The 21,204-nt window shown below is 46.5% G+C and overlaps 1 protein-coding gene across 1 annotated transcript in view; it reads left to right on the forward strand.

Annotated features, from left to right (window-relative positions):
* The window catches only part of SLC37A3 (solute carrier family 37 member 3), a 45,369-nt gene extending 24,602 nt beyond the window's left edge, over positions 1–20,767 (forward strand). Inside the window, exons 10-15 of the mRNA XM_040345743.1 lie at positions 582–723; positions 4,629–4,730; positions 5,739–5,786; positions 6,661–6,812; positions 16,256–16,321; positions 19,643–20,767. Of these exons, the coding sequence (XP_040201677.1) occupies positions 582–723; positions 4,629–4,730; positions 5,739–5,786; positions 6,661–6,812; positions 16,256–16,321; positions 19,643–19,735 (603 nt within the window). The 3' untranslated portion in view covers positions 19,736–20,767. The remainder of the gene's footprint in view (positions 1–581; positions 724–4,628; positions 4,731–5,738; positions 5,787–6,660; positions 6,813–16,255; positions 16,322–19,642) is intronic.
* Positions 20,768–21,204: the final 437 nt, after the last annotated feature.

Raw genomic sequence — 21,204 nt, forward strand, 5'->3', positions numbered from 1 at the left:
TGCCATCACGTGCAGCCACTGTGCCATCACGTGCAGCCACTGTGCCAACACGTGCAGCCACTGTGCCATCAAATGCAGCCACTATAACCATCAATTATTGCCACTGCCAGTTTGCCCCATCAATTGCCGCCAGTGTGCCCATCAAACGCAGCCACTGTGCCATCACATGCAGCCGCTATGCCATCACACGCAGCCACTATGCCACTGTGCCCATCAAACGCAGCCACTGTGTCCATCAAACGCAGCCACTGTGCCATCACATGCAGCCACTGTGCCAACACACGTCGCCACTGTGCCCATCAAACGCAGCCACTGTGCCAAAAAAATGAAATAGGGGGAAAACAAAGAAAAGTCATTTTCGGTTTCGGACTGAATTTTTTTTTTATTTCGGTTTCGTTTCGGTTCTGAAATTTCCATTTCGGTGCATCACTAATATATATATTTGTGTGTGTGTATATATATATGTATATATATATATATTCTCATTTTATTATTATTTTTGTGTCAAAAGGGACTTGCCTTTGTGTGCTTTGTCCATATGTTATAGGTCACATTGTAACTCTTCCCTCATGTGCTTGCAGTATTCTCTGGCCTACGCCTGTCTGAAGCTGGTGAATTACTCTTTCTTCTTTTGGCTTCCCTTCTATCTGAGCATAAACTTCCACTGGAAAGAGGCAGAGGCAGACCAGCTGTCTATCTGGTATGACATTGGAGGAATTATAGGTCAGTGAAATGTTCCTGTTTTATGAGATCCATTTGTAGGAGCTGAAGGCTGGTATAGGGACAGATCACCCTGCAGGTGCGATGGAATGCAAAGTATGTTTGGGAACAATTTTTAAATGAAGAAAAAAAAAATTGTAATATATATATATATATATATATATATAATTACATACACATACATATATATATATATAATCTTTGCATTACATGCGCATATTTTCCCATTTTTTATCCTTGTAAAACACAGATGCATGCAAGTACAGAAAAATACCTGTTGATACTGTCAAAAATGAATTGAGCTTCTAAGTTACTATATTGAGCTGACAGTGCTGCCTCTGCTGCAATGAATCCCAAGCAGTGTTGTCAGCCCTGCCTAGGTCTTTTTTGCAGGCTACAGAATGCCTGCCAATGTTATAAAAGAAGAGGAAAAAAGATGTTCTGAAACCCAGCAGATGAGAACCAGGCAGGCCTGACTACATTACTTGAGATTTCAGTTCAGCAGAGGCAGCAGAGTTATTGGCTCACTACAGGAACATTGGTGCCTACTGGATTTCTGTCAGGATCAACAGTTATTTTTCTGTACTTCCACCAAGAGAGGAAGTTAAACTTTTGCAGATGTTGGAAAGATCCTGTTCCTTTTAAAGCACAATATACAGCTTAGTGCTTGTGGGAGTAATTGTGTCCCTCGCTGTTGTAAAATACCTGCCTGTGTGTGTGTGTGTGTGTGTGTGTGTGTGTGTGTTAACCACGGGAATCAAGGCTGCTGATCGATGATACTGTGGTCGGTTTATGTGCCTCCTGTCAGCCTGAAGTCTCTCCCTCTCCCCCTCCCTCCCTGCCTGTCAGCTATTGGTGCAGTACCGATCTACCCCGCCCCTCCCCTCTTGCTGCTATGCATTTAAAAATAAAGCCTGGGGCACACCATGAGATTATCGAATGAATGACCTTCCATTTTGTTTAGCATGCTAGTCTCCTTATCAAAAATGAAGAGGTTACTAAAGTACAAACATTTTGGTCAGACCAGAATAAAAATTTCAGAAGTGATGTACTGTAATGTATTCTATTTTCGAATGAAAACTGTACTGATTAAATGAAAATGATCTGATATCGTATGAGAAACATTTTCATGTTTGTCCCTTTGCAAAATTTTGGATAAAAGCTGTGTGTGATTTTCTGATTGTGTGTACGGGCCTTAACTTTGCCCAATAACTACAAACCCCATTGTTTTATATACCGTATTTATCGCGGTATAACGCGCTCTGGCGTATACCGCGCACCCCCAAAGTGGCCCCCAATCCTGTGGGAAAAAAAGATTTTTTGTTGTTTTGTACTTACAGTTTTGATGTCTTGCGCGGCGTCCATCTGCGGCCTCGTCGGGTCCGGCGTCCTTCTGCGGCCTCGTCGGGTGTCCTCTTCGGCGGGTCCGGCGTCCGTCTTCGGCGGGTCGGGCGTCCATCTTCGGCGGGTCGGGCGTCCATCTTCGGCGGGTCCGGTGTCCATCTTCGGCGGGTCCGGTGTCCATCTTCGGCGGGTCCGGTGTCCATCTTCGGCGGCGTCCTCCCGCTCGTTTCCCGCCACGACTTTGAATACTGCGCCCGCATATAGCGAGCGCAGTACACTCGTGAATCTTCGGGCAGGCTCGGGCGCCTCTCGCACTGACGTCCTGTACGGTCAGGACGTCAGGACGTCAGTACGAGAGGCGCCGAGACTGGCCGAAGATTCACGAGTGTACTGCGCTCGCTATATGCGGGCGCAGTATTCAAACTCATGGCGGGAAAGCGGGTATCGGCGTATATCGCGCACCCACGATTTTGCCCTGATTTTCAGGGCAAAATAGTGCGCGGTATACGCCGATAAATACGGTAAATCTATGTTGTAGTGTCTTTGTAATATAAAAATTATGCAGCTCAATACCTTATTTCAGAGTGCCGCAGACCATTCACATGACCGCCCGTCCCTCTCCTCCCGGCTGATGCCAGTGGGGAATCTCAGCCCCTCCCACTGTAGCCCTCAGATTGGGGAAGGAGAGCTGCGAGACGTCACATGACCACAAATCGGCACTGTGAAATAAGGTATTGCACTGCATACATTTTTTTTTAAAAGAAAGGCACTGCAACATGGCTTCAAATAACAGAGGGGATTCTAGTAATTAAGCACAGTGCTTTTACAACCACTTCAAAGTTAAGGTTTACTCTGCCTACATTTTGCTTTCCCTGGTAACCACCACCACCATGAAAGTTCTAAATGATACCCAGCGCAGTCATCACTCGATTTCTGTGCTTTTCTATGCAACGTAGACAGATTATGACTGGTGGGAGGGGCTATACTGAAAATGGGAAGCTATGGTAGCTCCCACATGTGATGGTGAGCATCCATGATTGAAAAAATGGAAATCCAATGAATGAAAGGGACAGGCCGGTGACAGGTTGGGGAGGAGAACGTTTTAGATAATGCTGGATGGTCCTTGATGCAGGTTCTAACTGGCTTTCTGTAGCTACTAATACACAGTGTGAGAAGCTTGCGGTATGTAGTGAAACCGCAGTAAGCGATTATAGTTCAGGAGAAAAGCCTGTATAACTGTGCAAAACTGAAGGGATGTCTCAAGTCCAGCTTTAATTTGTTTTATATCATTTCAGCACTTTTTCCTATTACTGGATTTAAGGGTAAAAAAACTGCAGAGGCTGGTGACAGATGATGGGTGAAGGGCCTTCAGGAGGTAGTCATAACACGATCACACGGGTGGGCCACATTGATGCCGTCTGTCATCAGACTATATGGGAAGTTCCGCAGCCTAATTATACTGAATCAGTCACCCTGCTGGCACTGCACATCTGTTCACCCCATAAAAACGGTCTCACTCACTGAGCTGAGGTGGGCTGACTGCTGGAATACAGCTGAATAACAGACGTGTGTTTTAGTCTGTATTATAGTGGTGAAGAGAATGTGCAGGTATTCAATTATGTTCTTTTCCACACTCGGCTAAACTTCAGACAAACAGCCGATACATATTTTGGAATTATTTACCTGCCAAAGAATTTGTACAGTAAAACCTTGGTTTGAGAGTAACTTGGTTTGAGAGTGTTTTTTTTGCAAGACAAGCAAAATATTTCAATAAATTTTGCCTTGATATACAAGCGATGTCTTGATATAAGAGTAGCGTCATGTCACAACTGAGTATAACAAATAAGAGAGGAGCCTCCAAGTGTAGCAATATGGTTACATTTAATGAAAGTACAACATTTAGCAACTTATTGCTACACTTAGAGGTGCCCCTCTTCTCTTTTATACCCTGTAAAAAAAATGCTTTGATATACAAGTGCTTTGGATAACAAACATGTTTCTGGAACAAATTATGCTTGCAAACCAAGGTTTTACTGTACTTCTGTTTATTCTTTACTGAGACATGTATATCTCTGTCACACAGTACATCTAGTGAATGAATACAATGGTGTCCCCTCTTCACCACCAGCTAGCTGACTGCATACAAAATGTCAAAGAAATTTCAAAATTTTCACTCTTTTGCTAAAGTAGGAAAAAAAAAACGAGTGGTGAATAAATACCAACAGAAGAAAGCTCTAGTTGCCTAAAAAACAATGATAACAAGTTCACTTTGACCACGCATTTGTCATTCAAAGTGTGAAAGCCCTGATAGCTGGAAATTGGCCTGGTCAGGAAGGGGGTTAAAGTGCCCAGTATTGAAGTGGTTAAGGAACATCTGTTCAGGAAAAGAAATATGCAGGAAAGTCCTACCTTTCTGAAAATGCTAGTTTCCTTGCTATCACATTGATCCAGTGGATTTATTACTCCATGTCACTTACCCATTGCAAGTATTCAGTATTCAAAAGCATGATCTGTAAGTGTATCAGTTATATGTATCCTGATTGGTGCCTTGTGTCTCGTCACAGGAGGAACAGTCCAGGGCGTTATTTCGGACATCATGCAAAAAAGATCACCTGTCTTGGCTATTAGTCTGGTGTGTGCAGTGGGATCCCTATTTGGATACAGCCGTAAGTCATGTCTCCTCCAATATCCATAGATTTGCAGTGAAGGAATGAAAGTGTGTAACTGTGCAAAACCAAAAAGAACATATTTTTTGTAATCTGTCAATATTAACAGCCGTTTTGTCCCCCTATAACTGTTTTACTATCTGTACTGCTAGTGGCCCACCAAAAATATCAAAAAATGTTCACGGCACACCTGAAAAGATTTAAAAAAAATTGTGGTGAACTTATCGTATATACTCGAGTACAAGTCGACCCGAATATAAGCCCGAGGCACCTAATTTTACCACAGAAAAAAAATGTGAAAACGTATTGACTTGAGTATAAGCCTAGGGTGAGAAAATGCAGTATCTACTGTAAGTGGAAAAGAGGGTCATCAATGCCCATCTGCAGTCTCAGTGCCCATCTGCAGCCTCACTATGTCCACCTGTCTCAGTGCCCATCTGCAGCCTCACTGTGCCAACTTGTCTCATCAGTGCCCATCTGCAGCCTCATTTACCTTTTGATGTCCCGCTGTGTCATGCAACTGCAGTTGGTGTTCTGTCAAAATTTACAACTTATCAAATTCTCCAACCGGGAGTACTGCGCATGCTGTTAGCTGATTTCCTGTTTGTCTCAAGTCCATTTAAAACTACATGTCCTGTCTTGCACTAACCTATCCACATGATAGCGCTGCTGTGCAATTTTTCTGCAGAAGGAAAAGCGTTGTACAGATCTACTGGCAGGAAAAGCAGGCAACAAAACTGTTACAGGGGGAATTCCGAAAAACCTTTCCATATTGATATTTGTGACAGACTGCATAATATGTTTTTGCTACTTGACTGCATAAATTTAACAGCAGCCCAGAGTGGGACTTTAAAATACAACTTTTCAGCCCTGTAATGGCCATTCTAGACATTGATCTGTCTTTCACACATTATGTAAACTATACTTTGTGTGTGTGTGTGTGTGTGTGTGTGTAATATATATAATTTTACTGTTTTAGAGTATAATTGTTTTTCTCTCTCTCTCTAGGCTCCCCAAATAACAAGCCCTTGAATGCTTTTTTAATGGCAATCACTGGTAAGTTCTAAAGTCCAGCCCACCAAAAACTGAGATTTCAGTGTTGCATGCCTTCTGACAACTTGAATTGCATGCGCTCTTCTTATATCTCAAGGATTAGTAGCAAATTATCCATACCAGCAACTTCCAGATCTGCCCAACCATTACATCTATTACAAAGCTAAATGATGCTGTCTTTCCCGTTGATTTTTCATAATGTAATATAAACCAGTATGGAGTTTAGCTGTGCTGGAACAACACTGTAATAGCATTGTGGGCAGGGCAGAGACACAAGCTACCATTTTCAAATCTTACCATTGTGACCTCTGAGAAATAAGGGGCTGGTGAGTAATTCAGTCCTCAAAATAGCTTTTGCTGCAATGCTGACTTCAATCAGGAGCTATCTCCAGCACATTTCCACCACTAGATGTCCTCAGTCTTTCATGTTGCATGATAGTCGGCATCATTCAACCCACTTTCCTTGAGCTCAGGCTGTCAGAGACCTGCCCCCAGGCTGTGACTGGAAAGTGAGAGTTACAGTAGACTGAACTCGTCTGTCACACTGCTCTGTTCTATCAGAATGTCCCTTTTCCTCACATGAACTAATTGGCTCCTTGTACTGCCTCTTCCTGTCTGAATTATAATGTATAGGTACTTTTAATGCTTGCATTAAAAAAAGTAAAAAAAATTGTAATGGTGTATTAGTGAATACAGAATTCTATTAGAATGCCTAGGGATCAACTTGATTACTTTTTTCGTATCCTAATATAGAAAATGTCATGATTCTGTTTTGAGATATAAAGTAACCCCTTTCATTTAATAGCACAATTGCCGTAATAGAATGTATTTACTTGTTTCCTGTAACGATAATTAGTGGTGCATTTTTGTCCTCTAGGCTTTTTCATTGGTGGTCCCTCAAACATGATCAGCTCAGCGATCTCTGCAGACCTGGGCCGACAGGAGATGGTGAGAGGCAGCAGTGAGGCCCTAGCCACAGTAACTGGCATTGTAGATGGAACTGGAAGCATGGGAGCTGCTGTGGGCCAAGTGAGTACGAACATGCTGAGTAAAGGTTTGTGATCTTAAGAGGGTGCCAATTCATTGCAGAGCTGCTATATAGACACACATTTGGTTTTACCTGTCCTTTTTGTGCTTGTTGTAGGAATTGATCTGAATCTTAATGCGTAATTGATCTGGTACCCCCATGAACAACCTTGGCTGTCAGCTGCAAATTATATTGAATGTGTAGATTGCCAAATTATTATAGTGACAGAGCTGACTTTTTTTTTAAATCTTTATATTTGACCTTCCTAAAACATTGATGGGGGGGGGGGGGGGGCTGCACTTTTAAAAACTGAGAAAACAAAGCACAACTAAGCCTAATTAACAAAGAGGTGCAAGCCCTTTAGTTAGTGGTAATCTTCTCTGTTTACTATGCGTCTGCGCTAAACCTAGCATATTGAGCAGATTGGCTTCAGCTGCTTCTCTTGCATCCTTTAAATGTGGCACACATCTCTTGCACCAGTTTTCTGGCACAACAAGCACCAATTTCTTCACATTCATATGAAAGTCTGACAACTGCCGCTTTTCAAACTCACTGACATCTCAGACTGTCTCTGAGCTCCTGACAGTACATAACAGAGACCTATAACGGAGCCTTTTAGTGTTGGATTTCTCTTTACTATATGCCTCTGTTATTGGACTTATTCCAATGCTAGGGGGATAGGATGTGAGGTCAAGCAGTTTTTATGACAACAGCTGTCAAACTTCACCTCAAATCTCTGGCCTTCTGAAGCTAAAGTGTCAGCCTCAAAGTAAAGCTAAATAAGCCAGTATGTAAACACGGCTTCCCCGTGCTTCACTGTGGGGGCTGCATCGATCGAGTGATCCCTTTTATAGGGAGACTCGATCGATGACGTCAGACCTACAGCCACACCCCCCTACAGTTGTAAACACACACTCCCAAACTGCAACTGTCATTTTCACAATAAACAATGCAATTTAAATGCATTTTTCTCTTTCGTTCATAGACGGACACAGCATCCTTTGACCTTAGGGTTATGCTTCTTCCTACCAGGAGATTTAGGCAGAATTCTACAGCACTTAAGGTGTTAAAAACTTTCCTTCATGCCGCTCCTCCCAGGGGGCGTGGCTCCCCCAGGCATAACCCCCACTCTGCTTCAGCAGCCTCAGTTTGTTTCTGCCTAACCGTCAGGAGAGTCAGGCTCTCTCTGGAGTCCTGGACTCTGGAGTTTTTTCTTGCAAATTTTTTTGCTTTTTGCGAGTTTTTCCTCGCTTTTTTATTTTATTTTTGAATCCTGCGATTCTTCTATCAACAGCCGACTGGGTGACAGGCTGGGTCCTCGACCCTTGTAGTCCCCCCAGGTTCGGCCTTCGAGCGTGTGCCGGCCCTCAGCTCCGCTTTGGGACGTCCACGACAGGCCCCATTGCTCCAGGGGCGGCCGGGGAACTTCGGTTCTAGGGCACACATATGACCGGTCTCTATGGCCTTGTCACAGTGTGTCTGGCTGACAACCATGCCGTTCGCGGACGTTGGTTCTGTCTGGGATACCTCCAGCCGGGTAGTCGCAGGACAGGTAAGTAGTGGCCCCTTACTCAGGTAAGTGGTCTGGCTGGAATGTTTTCCCTTGGGAGGTCGACTGAGGGTTTTTCCCTGCTTTCCTCTCTCCCTTATTCCTCTCCCTCCTTCCCCTTTTGGGTGACGGCTGTGCAGGGTTTTTTTTTCTCTGGGGCTCATTTTTTTCACTCGTGGTATGGCTGGGGCTGTTCTGTGTCACTGCAGGGGACTGTGGTGGACATTCTGGGCATTTTTGTGTGTGCTGTGTGCTGTTTTGGTGTACTGTCATTTTTGGGTACACTGTCTTTTTAAAACTGCGCAACGGCGGCCATTTTGCCGGAGCCGCGCTTGTATTATTCGGCGGCCATTTTCTTGTGGCCGGCGCCGTTTTCAGCACTAGTTCGGCCTCTAGTGGCCGTTTCGGCGGGGAAAAAAGACCGCGAATTATCTGAGGGGACAGACGCAGCGCTGCAGCTTCTCCTCAGCACACACTTGCCTTCACAGACCGCGCTGTACGAGAGGGTGGTGAGTCTCAGGGGGCCCCATACTGTGCTCTAGCGGCCGGGAGGTGACCTGTGGGGGACTTTTTTCCTGCCATTGGCAGTGGGGGTGACACGGCAGCTGCAATATGGAGCCTGAATCAGGCCCCTCATTCCTCACAATGCCGGAATTAACCCTTAAGCGCCCCTTCCCCTGCCACATCTGTTGAGTCGGTGTCGGCTGTCCTGGAGTCTTTTTCTCACCAGGTTTGGAGCAGCCAGTGCTCGGTTGGGGGGTAAAAAAGCGCCCCCCCCGGAGGCTGTTTCTGGGGATATCTCTGACGCAGAATCTGATGCTTCTGGTTCTGTCATGTCAGAGGATGCGGGCTTAACCCACATGGACAGCGAGGATGACTCTGCTGCGGAGTCTGCTGACAAGGAATTTGTTGGAGCTCTTATTACTGCGGTGCGTGAGACTCTTCATTTAGAGGATGTGGCGGAGACACCAGCGGTGTCAGTCCCTTTTGGATTCCGCAAACCACCGCGTACCGCTAAGGTATTCCCTTGTGTTCCTTATTTGGACAATTTGTTGTATAAGGAATGGGATACACCGCAAAAGGCTTTTACTATTCCTAAAAGCTTTGCTACCCGTTACCCCCTGGAGGAGGACTTTTAAAAAAAAAAAAAAAAAAAAAAAAAGTGGGTCACTCCTCCGTCGGTGGACCCTCCTGTGTCCAGACTGAGTAAGGCTACTATGTTGCCTGTGGAGGGGGCTCCTGCTTTCAAGGACCCCGCTGATAGGAGAGTGGAGGCCGTGGCCCGCTCCCTGTTCTCGGTGGTGGGTTCGGCGGTAAGGCCGGCTCTGGCCGGCGCCCTGGTTGCTCAGACGCTAACTGAAAGGGCGAAGCTCCTGCTGCAGGATCTGGAGGTCTAGGGTGCTTCCGAGTCCTCTAGGGACCTGGCTGAACAGTTGATTCAGGGTCAGAAGTTTCTCTGCGAGGCGGATATGGATTAGATTCCTTTGCTTTCCAGGGCTTCTGTCTACGCAGTGGTTCTGCGCCGCCTTATATGGCTGAAGTGCTGGTCGGCTGACCAGTCCTCAAAAAAGGCCTTGATAGATTTGCTTTTTAAGGGCGGACGGCTTTTGGGGGCATCCCTGGATGACATCATTAAGGATGCCACTGGAGGTAAGAGCACCTTGCTCCCTCAGTCGGGGAAGGGTAGGGAACCTCGCCGCAAGCAAGGTCCTACTTTTACTACCCCCTAAGCGGTTTTTTCGTGCGGCTGGAAAAGGTCCGCAAGGTGCAAAAGCCCTTGCTGCCGGGCGTAAGCGCCCCTGGTTCAAAAAACCGAACAAGCCTGCGGACAAGCCTGCTTCCGCATGAAGGTCTGCCCCCGCCCGGGTCTCGGGTGGGGGGACGGCTTCACGACTTCGTGGATCGGTGGAATTCTCTTCTATCCGACCGTTGGGTTTGCGAGGTGGTCGCCTCGGGGTACAAGATAGAGTTCCTTTCTTGTCCCCCAAAACAGATTTTTTCCATCCAACCTCCAGCTTCCTCCGGATCGTCGGCTAGCCCTGTCCGGGGCTGTCCAGGATCTTCTGGACAGGGGGGTGGTTGTGCCGGTCCCCTCGCTGGAACGGTTTCGGGGGTTCTACTCCAATCTGTTCGTGGTCCCCAAGAAGGGAGGGGTTCGCCCTATCCTGGACCTAAAGGCCCTCAACTCCTTTGTCAAGGTGCAGCGATTCAGGGTGGAGTCGGTCCGTTCTATCATAGCGTCCCTCCACCAGGGGGACTTCATGGCGTCCTTAGACATCATGGACGCATACCTGCATGTTCCCGTTGGCACAAGCCACCAAAGGTATCTGCGCTTTGCGATCGGGGAGGACCACTATCAATTCGTGGCCCTCCCGTTCGGGCTGGCGTCGGCACCACGGGTGTTCACCAAGGTGCTCGCCCCGATCCTGGCCTTGCTACGGCAGCGAGGGATCGCTATCGTGGGATACCTGGACGACCTTCTCCTGAGAGCTTCTTCAGGCTCAGAGTTAGAGGAGGACGTGTCCATCACGTGTCGGACTCTGCAGGAGTTCGGCTGGTTTTCTGAATCTCAGAAAATCAGTGTTGGTTCCGTCCCAGAGGCTGGAACACCTGGGGCTGGTTTTGGATTCGGGGGAGACAAAAGTGTTCCTCCCATCGCAAAACCTGCTGACCCTGCAATCTGCAGTGAGACAGTTGTTGACCCAGAAGTGGTCATCTCTTCGCTTCTGCATGCGGGTTCTGGGTCTGATGGTGGCCTCCTTCGAGGCGGTTCTGTATGCCCAATTCCACACCAGGGTACTACAGAAGGAGATTCTGTCACGATGGGACAGGGTCCCATCTTCTCTGGATCGCCAGATTCGGTTGAGCCATCTGGCCAAATCTTCCCTGGCATGGTGGCTGACGTCTCCGGTGCTTCGGTCCGGGAAGTCTTTTCTTCCGTGCCGCTGGACAGTGGTCACGACGGATGCCAGCCTCTTCGGCTGGGGGGGCGTCTGGGGCACCCAGTCAGCCCAGGGGCGCTGGACTCGGGAGGAGTCCCGCCTGCCGATCAATATCCTGGAGCTCCGAGCAATCAAGCTGTGCCTTGTCAGGTGGTCGCTGGAGCTACAGGGCCGTCCTGTCAGGATCCAGTCCGACAACGCCACGGCCGTGGCGTACGTCAATCATCAGGGCGGCACAAGGAGCTCGGCCGCGGCGACGGAGGTCGCTCACATACTTCGGTGGGCCGAAAGGTCCGTTCCGGCCCTGTCGGCGGTATACATTCCGGGAGTTCGGAATTGGCAAGCCGACTTCCTGAGTCGCACGACTCTGGATCAAGGGGAGTGGTCTCTCCACCCGGAGGTGTTTCAGATCCTGTGCCAAAAAATGGGGCACTCCAGACGTAGACCTTCTGGCGTCCCGTCTCAATCGGAAGGTGCCACGGTTTGTGGCCAGGTCAAGGGACCCGTGGGCAGACGCGTCAGACGCGTTGGTGGCTCCCTGGGGTCAATATCACCTGATTTACGCCTTCCCTCCTCTAAGGCTCCTACCCCGCCTGCTGCGCAGGGTGGAAGCCGAAGGGATTCCAACGATCCTGATCGCCCCAGATTGGCCGCGTCGCTCTTGGTACGCGGACCTGGTACGTCTGGTGGCAGACGCCCCCTGGCGCCTGCCTCTGAGGGAAGATCTCCTGTCTCAGGGCCCGATCTTCCATCCTGCTTTACGGTCACTGGCTTTAACGGCGTGGCTGTTGAGAACCAGGTACTGAAGGACCGGGGCCTGTCGGGCCCGGTAATCTCTTCCATGATGCGTGCACGGAAGTCCACTTCTCGAAAAATTTACCATCGTACATGGGAAGCATACATCTCTATGTGTGAGGAGATGAAGTGGCACCCCCGTACGTACGTGGTGTCCCAGATCCTGCTGTTCCTACAGCGGGGAGTGGACCAGGCTCTTGCCTTGAGCACGATCAAGAGTCAGATTTCTGCTCTGGCTGTTTATTTTCAGCGTCCCGTGGCAGCGCACTCTTTGGTTCGCACGTTTGTGCAGGGGGTCCGGCATGTGGCCCCCCCGGTGCGCCCTCCGCTACCTTCTTGGGACTTGAACTTGGTCCTCTCGGCGCTTCAGCGTGCCCCCTTTGAGGACATTCGGGAGATCCCCTTGCTGACTTTGTCGCAGAAGGTGATCTTTCTGGTAGCTATTACCTCTATCAGACGAGTGTCTGAACTGGCGGCCTTGTCTTGCAAGGCCCCCTACTTGGTCATCCATCAGGATAAGGCGGTGCTGCGCCCGCAGCCCTCTTTTCTTCCGAAGGTCGTTCGGCCTTTTCACATTAACGAGGACATTGTTGTTCCATCATTATGTCCTCAGCCGAAGAACCCGAAGGAAGCCTCTTTACATTCTCTGGATGTGGTTTCGGGCCCTTCGAGTTTACTTGTCGGCGACAGCTCCGTTCCGGAAGTCGGACTCGCTGTTCGTGTCTGTGTCCGGTCCCAGTATGGGCCTGGCAGTCTCGTCGGCCACCATTTCCAGGTGGATCCGACAGGTTGTGCTTCAGGCCTACGTCCTGAAGGGGCGGGCGCCTCCCTTTCGGGTCATGGCGCATTCGACCAGGGCGATCGGGGCCTCCTGGGCTTCCGACACCAAGCCTCTGTGTTACAGGTGTGTAAGGCAGCGACCTGGTCGTCGTTCCACACTTTTTCAAAGTTTTATAAGGTGGATGTGAGTGCATCTTCTGATGCCTCCTTCGGCCGCAGGGTGTTACAGGCGGCAGTTTAAGGTTGGAGTTCCTCCGTTGAGTAACTCCGGTTTTGTTTGGGGTGTAACCTGTTTTTGCTGTGTTATTTTCCCACCCCTCGAATTTTTTTGACACTGCTTGGGGACGTCCCTAAGGTCAAAGGATGCTGTGTCCGTCTATGAACGAAAGAGAAAAAAGGATTTTTGTACTCACCGTAAAATCCATTTCTCTGAGTTCATAGACGGACACAGCACCCACCCCTCCTTTGTTTGTACTGCTTGTTACGAACTGAGGCTGCTGAAGCAGAGTGGGGGTTATGCCTGGGGGAGCCACGCCCCCTGGGAGGAGCGGCATGAAGGAAAGTTTTTAACACCTTAAGTGCTGTAGAATTCTGCCTAAATCTCCTGGTAGGAAGAAGCATAACCCTAAGGTCAAAGGATGCTGTGTCCGTCTATGAACTCAGAGAAATGGATTTTACGGTGAGTACAAAAATCCTTTTTTTGCTGTGAAAATGACAATGGTCCCAAAAATGTGTCAAAATTGTCCGAAGTGTCCGCCATAATGTTGCAGTCACGAAAAAAATCGCTGATCGCCGCCATTAGTAGTAAAAAAAAAATAATAAAACTATCCCCTATTTTGTAATTGCGCAAACCAATCGATAAACGCTTATTGCCATTTTTTTTTTTTACCAAAAATAGGTAGAAGAATACGTATCGGCCTAAACTGAGGAAAAAATATATTTTTATATATGTTTTTGGGGGATATTTATTATAGCAAAAAGTAAAAAATATAGCATTTTTTTCAAAATGGTCGCTCTATTTTTGTTTATAGCGCAAAAAATAAAAACCGCAGAGGTGATCAAATACCACCAAAAGAAAGCTCTATTTGTGGGGAAAAAAGGACGCCAATTTTGTTTGGGAGCCACGTCGCACGACCGTGCAATTGTCTGTTAAAGCGACGCAGTGCCGAATTGTAAAAACCCCTTGGGTCATTTAGCAGCATATTGGTCCGGTCCTTAAGTGGTTAACCACTTCCATACCAGGCACTTACGCAGCTTCCCGCCCAAGCCAATTTTCAGCTTTCAGCACTGTCGCTCTTTGAATGGCAATTGCGCGGTCATGCTACACTGTACCCAAACAAAATTGGCGTCCCTTTTTCCCCACAAATAGAGCTTTCTTTTGGTGGTATTTGATCACCTCTGCGATTTTTTTTTTTTTTTTGCGCAACAACTAAAAAAAGGCTGAAAATTTGGAAAAAAAATTACGTTTTTATTTTTTCTGTTAATTTTTTTGTAAATAAGTTTTCTCTTTCAATTACGGGCACTGATATGGCGGCACTAATGGGCACCGATGAGATGGCACTGATGGACATCGATGAGGTAGTACTGATGGGCACAGATGAGGTGGCACTGATTGGCGGCGCTGGTATGCGACACTGATGGGCACTCATAGGTGGCACTGATGGGCACTCATGGGCGGCACTGGGCACTCATAGGCGGCACAGATGGGCACTCATGGGCGGCACTTATGGGTGGCACTGATGGATACTTATGGGTGGCACAGATGGGCACTGATAGGTGGGCACTGTGGGGTGGCACTGATGGACACTGTGGGGTGGCACTGATGGACACTGTGGGGCAGCACTGATTTTGCCAGGTTGCCAGTCAGTGCCCATTTGTGGGCACTGATTGGCATCTTTTTTCTTTTTTTGAATGCTTTTTTTTTTTTTTTAACGTCTTTTTTTTTTTTTTGCAGGCTTTTTTTTTTGCCCTCCCTGGTGGTCCAGGGTGGGCATCCCTGGTGGTCCAGTGTGGCGATCCGAGGGGGGGCTGCGCTGATAAACAATCAGCGCGAACCCCCCCCCTGTCAGAAGAGCCGCAGATCGGCTCTCCTCTACTCGCGTCTGTCAGACGCGAGTGAGGAAGAGCCATCAACGGCTCTTCCTGTTTACATCGTGATCAGCCATCATTGGACACGGCTGATCACGTGGTAAAGAGTCTCCGCCGGAGGCGCTTTACCGAGATCGGAGATGCAGGGTGTCACACTGACACCCCGCATCACCGATCGCCGCGATGCGCGCCCGCACGGGCGCGCGCGGCATGAAATACTGCAGGACGTTGTGGAACGTCCTGTCAGGATTTCATAACCACTTCCCGGACGTAAATCGGCTATAGGCCGAGCGGGAAGTGGTTAAAGGAGAAGTATTGCTAAAGCTCTTTTGGCCATACTTCTCCTGTGGGTAATAGTAGTGCACTTTCTGCGCTCCTGGGACTCAGATTCCACTGACAGCGGGCTAAAGTTTATTGTTGGCAGACATCACAGAGCCTGCCCAGGCGCTGCAGAGATCCAGACAATAATGTCAGGATCTGCCCAGATGTCTGGCTCGGCTGCTCAGCATGCCGCTGAAAGCCTGAGTTGGCCACTTCAGTTCGCTCTACAGTCTAGTGAGCGTTGGAGGGGCTGAGCAAAGATTGGAAACTGACAGTCGCCAATCTCTGCTCGGAATAGACCTGATTACTGAGTGAGCAGTGGTCTTTGATTGCTCAGTTCTTGATGTAAAGCGGTGGCGGGACAGCTGCAGTTCTGATCAATGCTGCAGCCATCTAGGGGAGTATGCATATTTGTTTTTTATTCCTGCACTTCTCTTTTAATCTTTTTAAGACTGGTTCTCTTTTAACGGAGACCAGAAAATTGTAAGGTTGGTTTGTACTTTGAATTCCTTTAGGAAGTTAGATTAATACTGTGACAGTGTGAACTGTAAGACTGCACACCAAAACTGGAGAAAGGGGGAAATCCAACAATTTTGAGTTGTCACAAAAGCAAGAATAGAGCGGGAATCCTCCAATGGGGACATGTGGTGACAATCATCTAGGGTTTCTCTCACTTTCAATGGATTTTCCTGTTTCTGTTTAAATTAAGATAGATGGATTTGAGAGGAAGTTTCCCCAATGAGACCCAGGCAGCAAGAAAAAGAAAAACCTGATGGGTTTTAACCCTTCTATATGCTATTAAAACCAAACAAAAATGTTTTAGCTTTAGATATACTCAATTCTTCTGCCTGAGTATACCAGGTTTGCCGAATGTGAAGGAGCATTTTTGTTACGTGTACACATTTTACTATGAACATCATAGAATATCAGTCTTTGTGGGTCTCATCACTGACTTTGCTCTAATTTCTAGGTTTTGGTGTCGGTGATCCAAGGAGGACTGGGCTGGATGTGGGTCTTTTATTTCTTCATTCTCATGGTAAGATTGCATTTCACCCATGTTTGTGGCACAGCAGGGCTGAATGACAAGTGGAATAAATGGGGGGAAAAAATGGCTGGAGACCTGTTTTGTGTGTGCTGTACATCCTCTCATGCTGTTGGACCTTATAAGGGCTGGGGACAAAAAGTACTGTACCATTCAAGACCTGACCAAAGCTTCAGACCTGCTACTGTCCATCCATTAGGAGTGTTTGATTCTACAGACAAAGGTTCCCAGCTCTGCCCCTTAGCGTCTAACTGCACTCCCATGGGACATGGAGATCCAGAGGTCTTCTGTCTCATTCATTTTATATCGAGCATGAATTAAGGTGAAATTAGAGGACTTTGATTTTTACCACAACGCTCCCTTGTTGAATGAAAAAATTGGCTATTAAGATTTTATTTAGTATAGAGCAATATTGGCTTGGGTATATTCCATCTGTACTTCATTAAAGGATCACTAAAGGAAAACCTTTTTTTTTTTAGCTAAATAGCTTCCTTTACCTTACTGCAGTACTGGTTTCATGTCCTCATTGTTCGTTTTTGCTTTGAAGTTGCTGTAATTCTGCTCTGATCTCCACACTTCCTGCTTGTCTGGCTCCTTATGAAAAATCTCATGGCAGCTTTTCACTGTGGTCCAAGCTGTGTGTCTAAAACTCCTCATCAGATTCATTTTAAAAACAAAACACTGCCCTGGATTTGTTTGTTTTTGTTCTGTGTCTCTCTCTATTTCACAGAAACATGAAACCAGTTTAAAAACGAAAGTGAAACTGTAGGCACATTATAGGATTGATTTTTATCTAATTTTAATCATTTTTAAAAGGAATCCGTTAACTTTTATGTCTCTATACCCTGTAAACAGTAATTTCAGCAAAACATTTTTTTTCCTTTAGTGACCCTTTAAGGTGTTTTGCTTGCAGAAGTGCTAACTAGGGACATGCTGATAGGAGGAGTGAGCAAAGACAGAAGTGGAATACCTTCAACAATCTTCTTTTCACTATCTAGTCAGCAGTCTGATATGAAGACATCACTGTATTCCTTCATTTTTTAAATGAGAAAGTGTCTTCAGCCTGGCTGATCTGAGGACTGGGTGGATAGAAATACAAATGATGTGGCACTCAAAACTGTTGCATTCTATTTCGTCTGTGTCTTTAGCAGTTTGCCTAGATTACATTTTGTAATGCAGTCTCTTCTGCTAATGCTTTGGGTGCCTGTTAAAGGATAAGATCACCTTTTGACAAAAAAAAAAATAAATGCACATTTTTTTGCAGGTAAAACAAAAATGCATTTATTTTTGGGAACCTGTAAAGCATTGTACCAGCTATCAGCAGTTTGCCGATGCCATACGGGTCTCCTGCAGATCTGTCAGTGTATTGGCTTGACCTTACCTCGTACGAGGAAGCCAATACATTCTGACAGACTCCATGAACTACCACAGCGCTCACAATGCCATGGTAGTTCATTGAAAACGACAAGCCGACAGCCACAACGACTGCCAGACCACGTCGTTTTCCATTCATGGAGGACTGTGCATGAGTGCCGAAGCCGGGTGAGCAGCAGACACTGGGAGAAGATCCCCCAATCTGCTGTCACACCGGGATCGGACGGAGGGGGGCTGGTGCATTCATAGCATGTTACACTCTGAATATGGGTGTAACATGTTTATGAATGGTGAACTTATCCTTTAAGTCCTGTGGTCACTTTTTAGTGATGATCAGATTCTCCCTAGTCCTGGCTATGACCTGTAGTCTGTCAAGGATCGAAAATATCTCATTGTACCCTTTTATCCTGAAGGGGTTTGTAGTGTTTTGTTCATTTTGGAGCTTGCAAGCTACCTTGGAATTTTGTGTATAAGGAGCAGCCAAGTGGTATGCAGATAACTGCACCAGAAAGTAAACCTTTTGAGGACAGATTGTGATCACAATATACAAAGGTTTGTTTACTCTTCCACTATGTTGGGTCATGGTGTCCCTGTTAAATTGAAAGCAGGCGGCTTTCAGACTAAACAGTTCAAGTAATGCAGATGCTTATCAGTGTTTGGGATTGCAGCTTGTCAGCTGTGTCAGTATGGCCTGTCTAAAGTGAATGGATAGGCTGCATTCTCAGTGATGTCACTGGTTTTTATTGAATGGATAGGCTGCAGTGATGACACTGGTCTCTTCAGTTAGTGGATAGGCTACGTTCTCTGTGATATCATTGGTCTCTAGTAAAAGATAGGTTCTATGCTCAGTGATATCATTGGTCTCTAGTAAAGGATAGGCTCTATTCTCGGATATCATTGGTCTCTAGCAAAGGATAGACTCTATGGTTAGTGGATAGGCTGCTTTCTCAGTGATGTCGCTGGTTTCTAATGAGTGGACTAGCAGAGCCTAACTCCAAAAAGTTAGTTGGTTCCATTTAACACTCCCTTACTCCCCAAGAAGTATTGCTGGAAATGTAAAAAAAAAAAAAAAGAGTTTTTTTTTTTTTTGCCCCGCACTATTCCAGCTCAGACCAGAATGACACGTACATGGTCCTACAGCCTCCTGGGATACTTGCATCACTTCTTCTGGGAGGCTGCCAAATTGGCACACAGCAGCTCAGGGTTGGGCCAGGGGGGTGCATGCAGAAGAGGCAGCCGGCTGAAGGGGGAACTAGATGGCAGTGCAGGTCCTATGGCACCTGAATGGTGGCTTGCAGTGAGGCAGTGCTGGATTCTCTGTGTGTGTTTTGAAGAGAATGCAGCACTACAGGCAAGAGGGGCAAAACATGGGTGGGGGAGAGGTGGGTAATGCTGTAATTATGTCACTGGTTTCTAATAAATAGGCTGCATTTTCAGTGATGTCACTGGCCTCTAGTGCAGCCCTCAATTTCCACAGTGTAGAGCTGGAGGGGAGGGGAGGTGGGCACCGCCTGTAGGCGAGGTTAAATGCGAGACGGTTTTCTCCTAGCAATCTGCCAGGAAACTGTGGGGAAGGCGAGAAAGAGGAGAACCAGCCAGATCGCTTCCTGGACCAGCTCCTATGATAGAAAGCACACTGGTCCAATGCTGGGAAAGTGAAGTAATGTGACATCTATGATAGGAGGCCGGAGTTTGTTTGACAGCAGGCAGCGTTACAGATCCAAGGGAGATCCTCTTCTTCTTTTTTTTTTTTTTTTTTGGTCCGGCCGACTCTCCTCCCGATTCCTCCATGTGATCCATGTGCACTGATGAAGCTTTTAAATGTTTTATGCAGAATTTAATTTACAAAAATAAATATTAACAGTGTCATTTCATGAGATAATGTATGAGGGCGTGCATCCCATTGTCCTAACTAAAGCTTATGCCTTTTTGTGCCCGCAGACTTTACTTACCCTCTTATTCATCATTCCACTCCTGGTGCGGGAGCTGAGACCAGCCTGGAGGAACCGACGCAATTCCCGACTGGCAGGGTGACAATTACATCCACTGACACCTGTTCACATCCACATGAGACAATCAGAACTTGCTTTGGGAGTCAAGTAAAGACCGGGGATAAGGAGGACAAGAGTTTGTTGTGGATTACGTCTGTCAGTTTTAGTAATCTATATTTTTGTAAAATGTGTTGCTTTACAGACATGCTACAACAATCTGCGATTGCTTTTAGCTGTTATTTCTCACACTGGATTTGAAGTGTTGTGGGGAAAAAAAACCTTTGTTATCAAAAACAAAAAGAAGAAAATTCCAGGTTTGACCTCTTAAAATGCCCTGCAATCCACATCCTTTTCTGTGCTTTGTTTTTGTACTCATGTTCGTACTGTGATGTCACACTCACCGTACAGACGGCACCTGGCAATGTAAGCCAAAAAAAAGGGGATTTAAAGCGAGAGACACTACAAGCAGCACTTTATCATCCGTTATTTGTTAAATATTCTTTCACTTGAACAGATTTGGTACTATGATGACTCGCTGTGCCTAGAAGACTTACATTTATTCAGATGCAAAGCTAACTTTTTTTAAAAACTTGCCTATTATAAGACTTATTTTTACCCACAACCCCCTGCCCGCTTTTAATCTTCAAGAGCCATTTGCCATGGGGTGGTTGCCTACCTCCTATATTCATTTTTGTATCTCTGACAAAGCTGCTCTTCGAATGGATGGGATCTGTTTAAATGGATTCTCTTTCATGCTTTTTCTGCTTTTGGACTGCCTCTGCAAGGCCAGTGCAAAGACATCTCATCACACTGATATTTAGGATCCTGATTGAAGTTTTGGATAGTGCCATGTATCGATGTATGGATCTGTTTTTACGCTGCCAGGTAGCAGACTGTGTTCAGCGGCTCTGTAGTTTATTTCTGAACAATGAAAAGGGAATTTTTTGAACAGGTCTGTTGTGTTAAGGTTCTTGGATGCTATTATTTTATTTGTATTTTTTATCATTGTCAACTGTTAAAGCTGGACTCCAGGCAAATATACAGATGTCCTACTGGATAAAGCAGACCACATATATATAAATTGGCCGTTTTGGTGTTCTACATACAGCCCAATACCAACTTGTATTTCCTTTTTTAATATTGCCCATGCAACAGCAGCTTCAGGCAATTGTTTAATTTTACTGGTGCTGGGAATAAAAGTGGGGGAACTCAGTCCCCAACCCAGAATCCCATGTTCTAAAAAAAGCAATTGTACAATGAGAAATGCTGTGTCAGAAAATTAATGTAATGTTTGTATAACCATTCACAGGGAAATAGGATCACAAACTGTAGCTCCTTTAGAGCCCATTTACACAAAAGCGACTCGTTGGAGGCGATAGCCACCTGACAAGTCGTGTCCCGCTCTGTTCAATAGCGGGAAAGGAGTTATCGGTGTCTATCCTGTATAGTGCCACATCCAAATGTAAGTCAGAAAAAAAGAGGAAAACTAGAACCCCTAACTGGACTTTTAAG

Source organism: Rana temporaria, chromosome 3, assembly GCF_905171775.1.
Source record: "Rana temporaria chromosome 3, aRanTem1.1, whole genome shotgun sequence".
Lineage (NCBI taxonomy): Eukaryota > Metazoa > Chordata > Amphibia > Anura > Ranidae > Rana > Rana temporaria.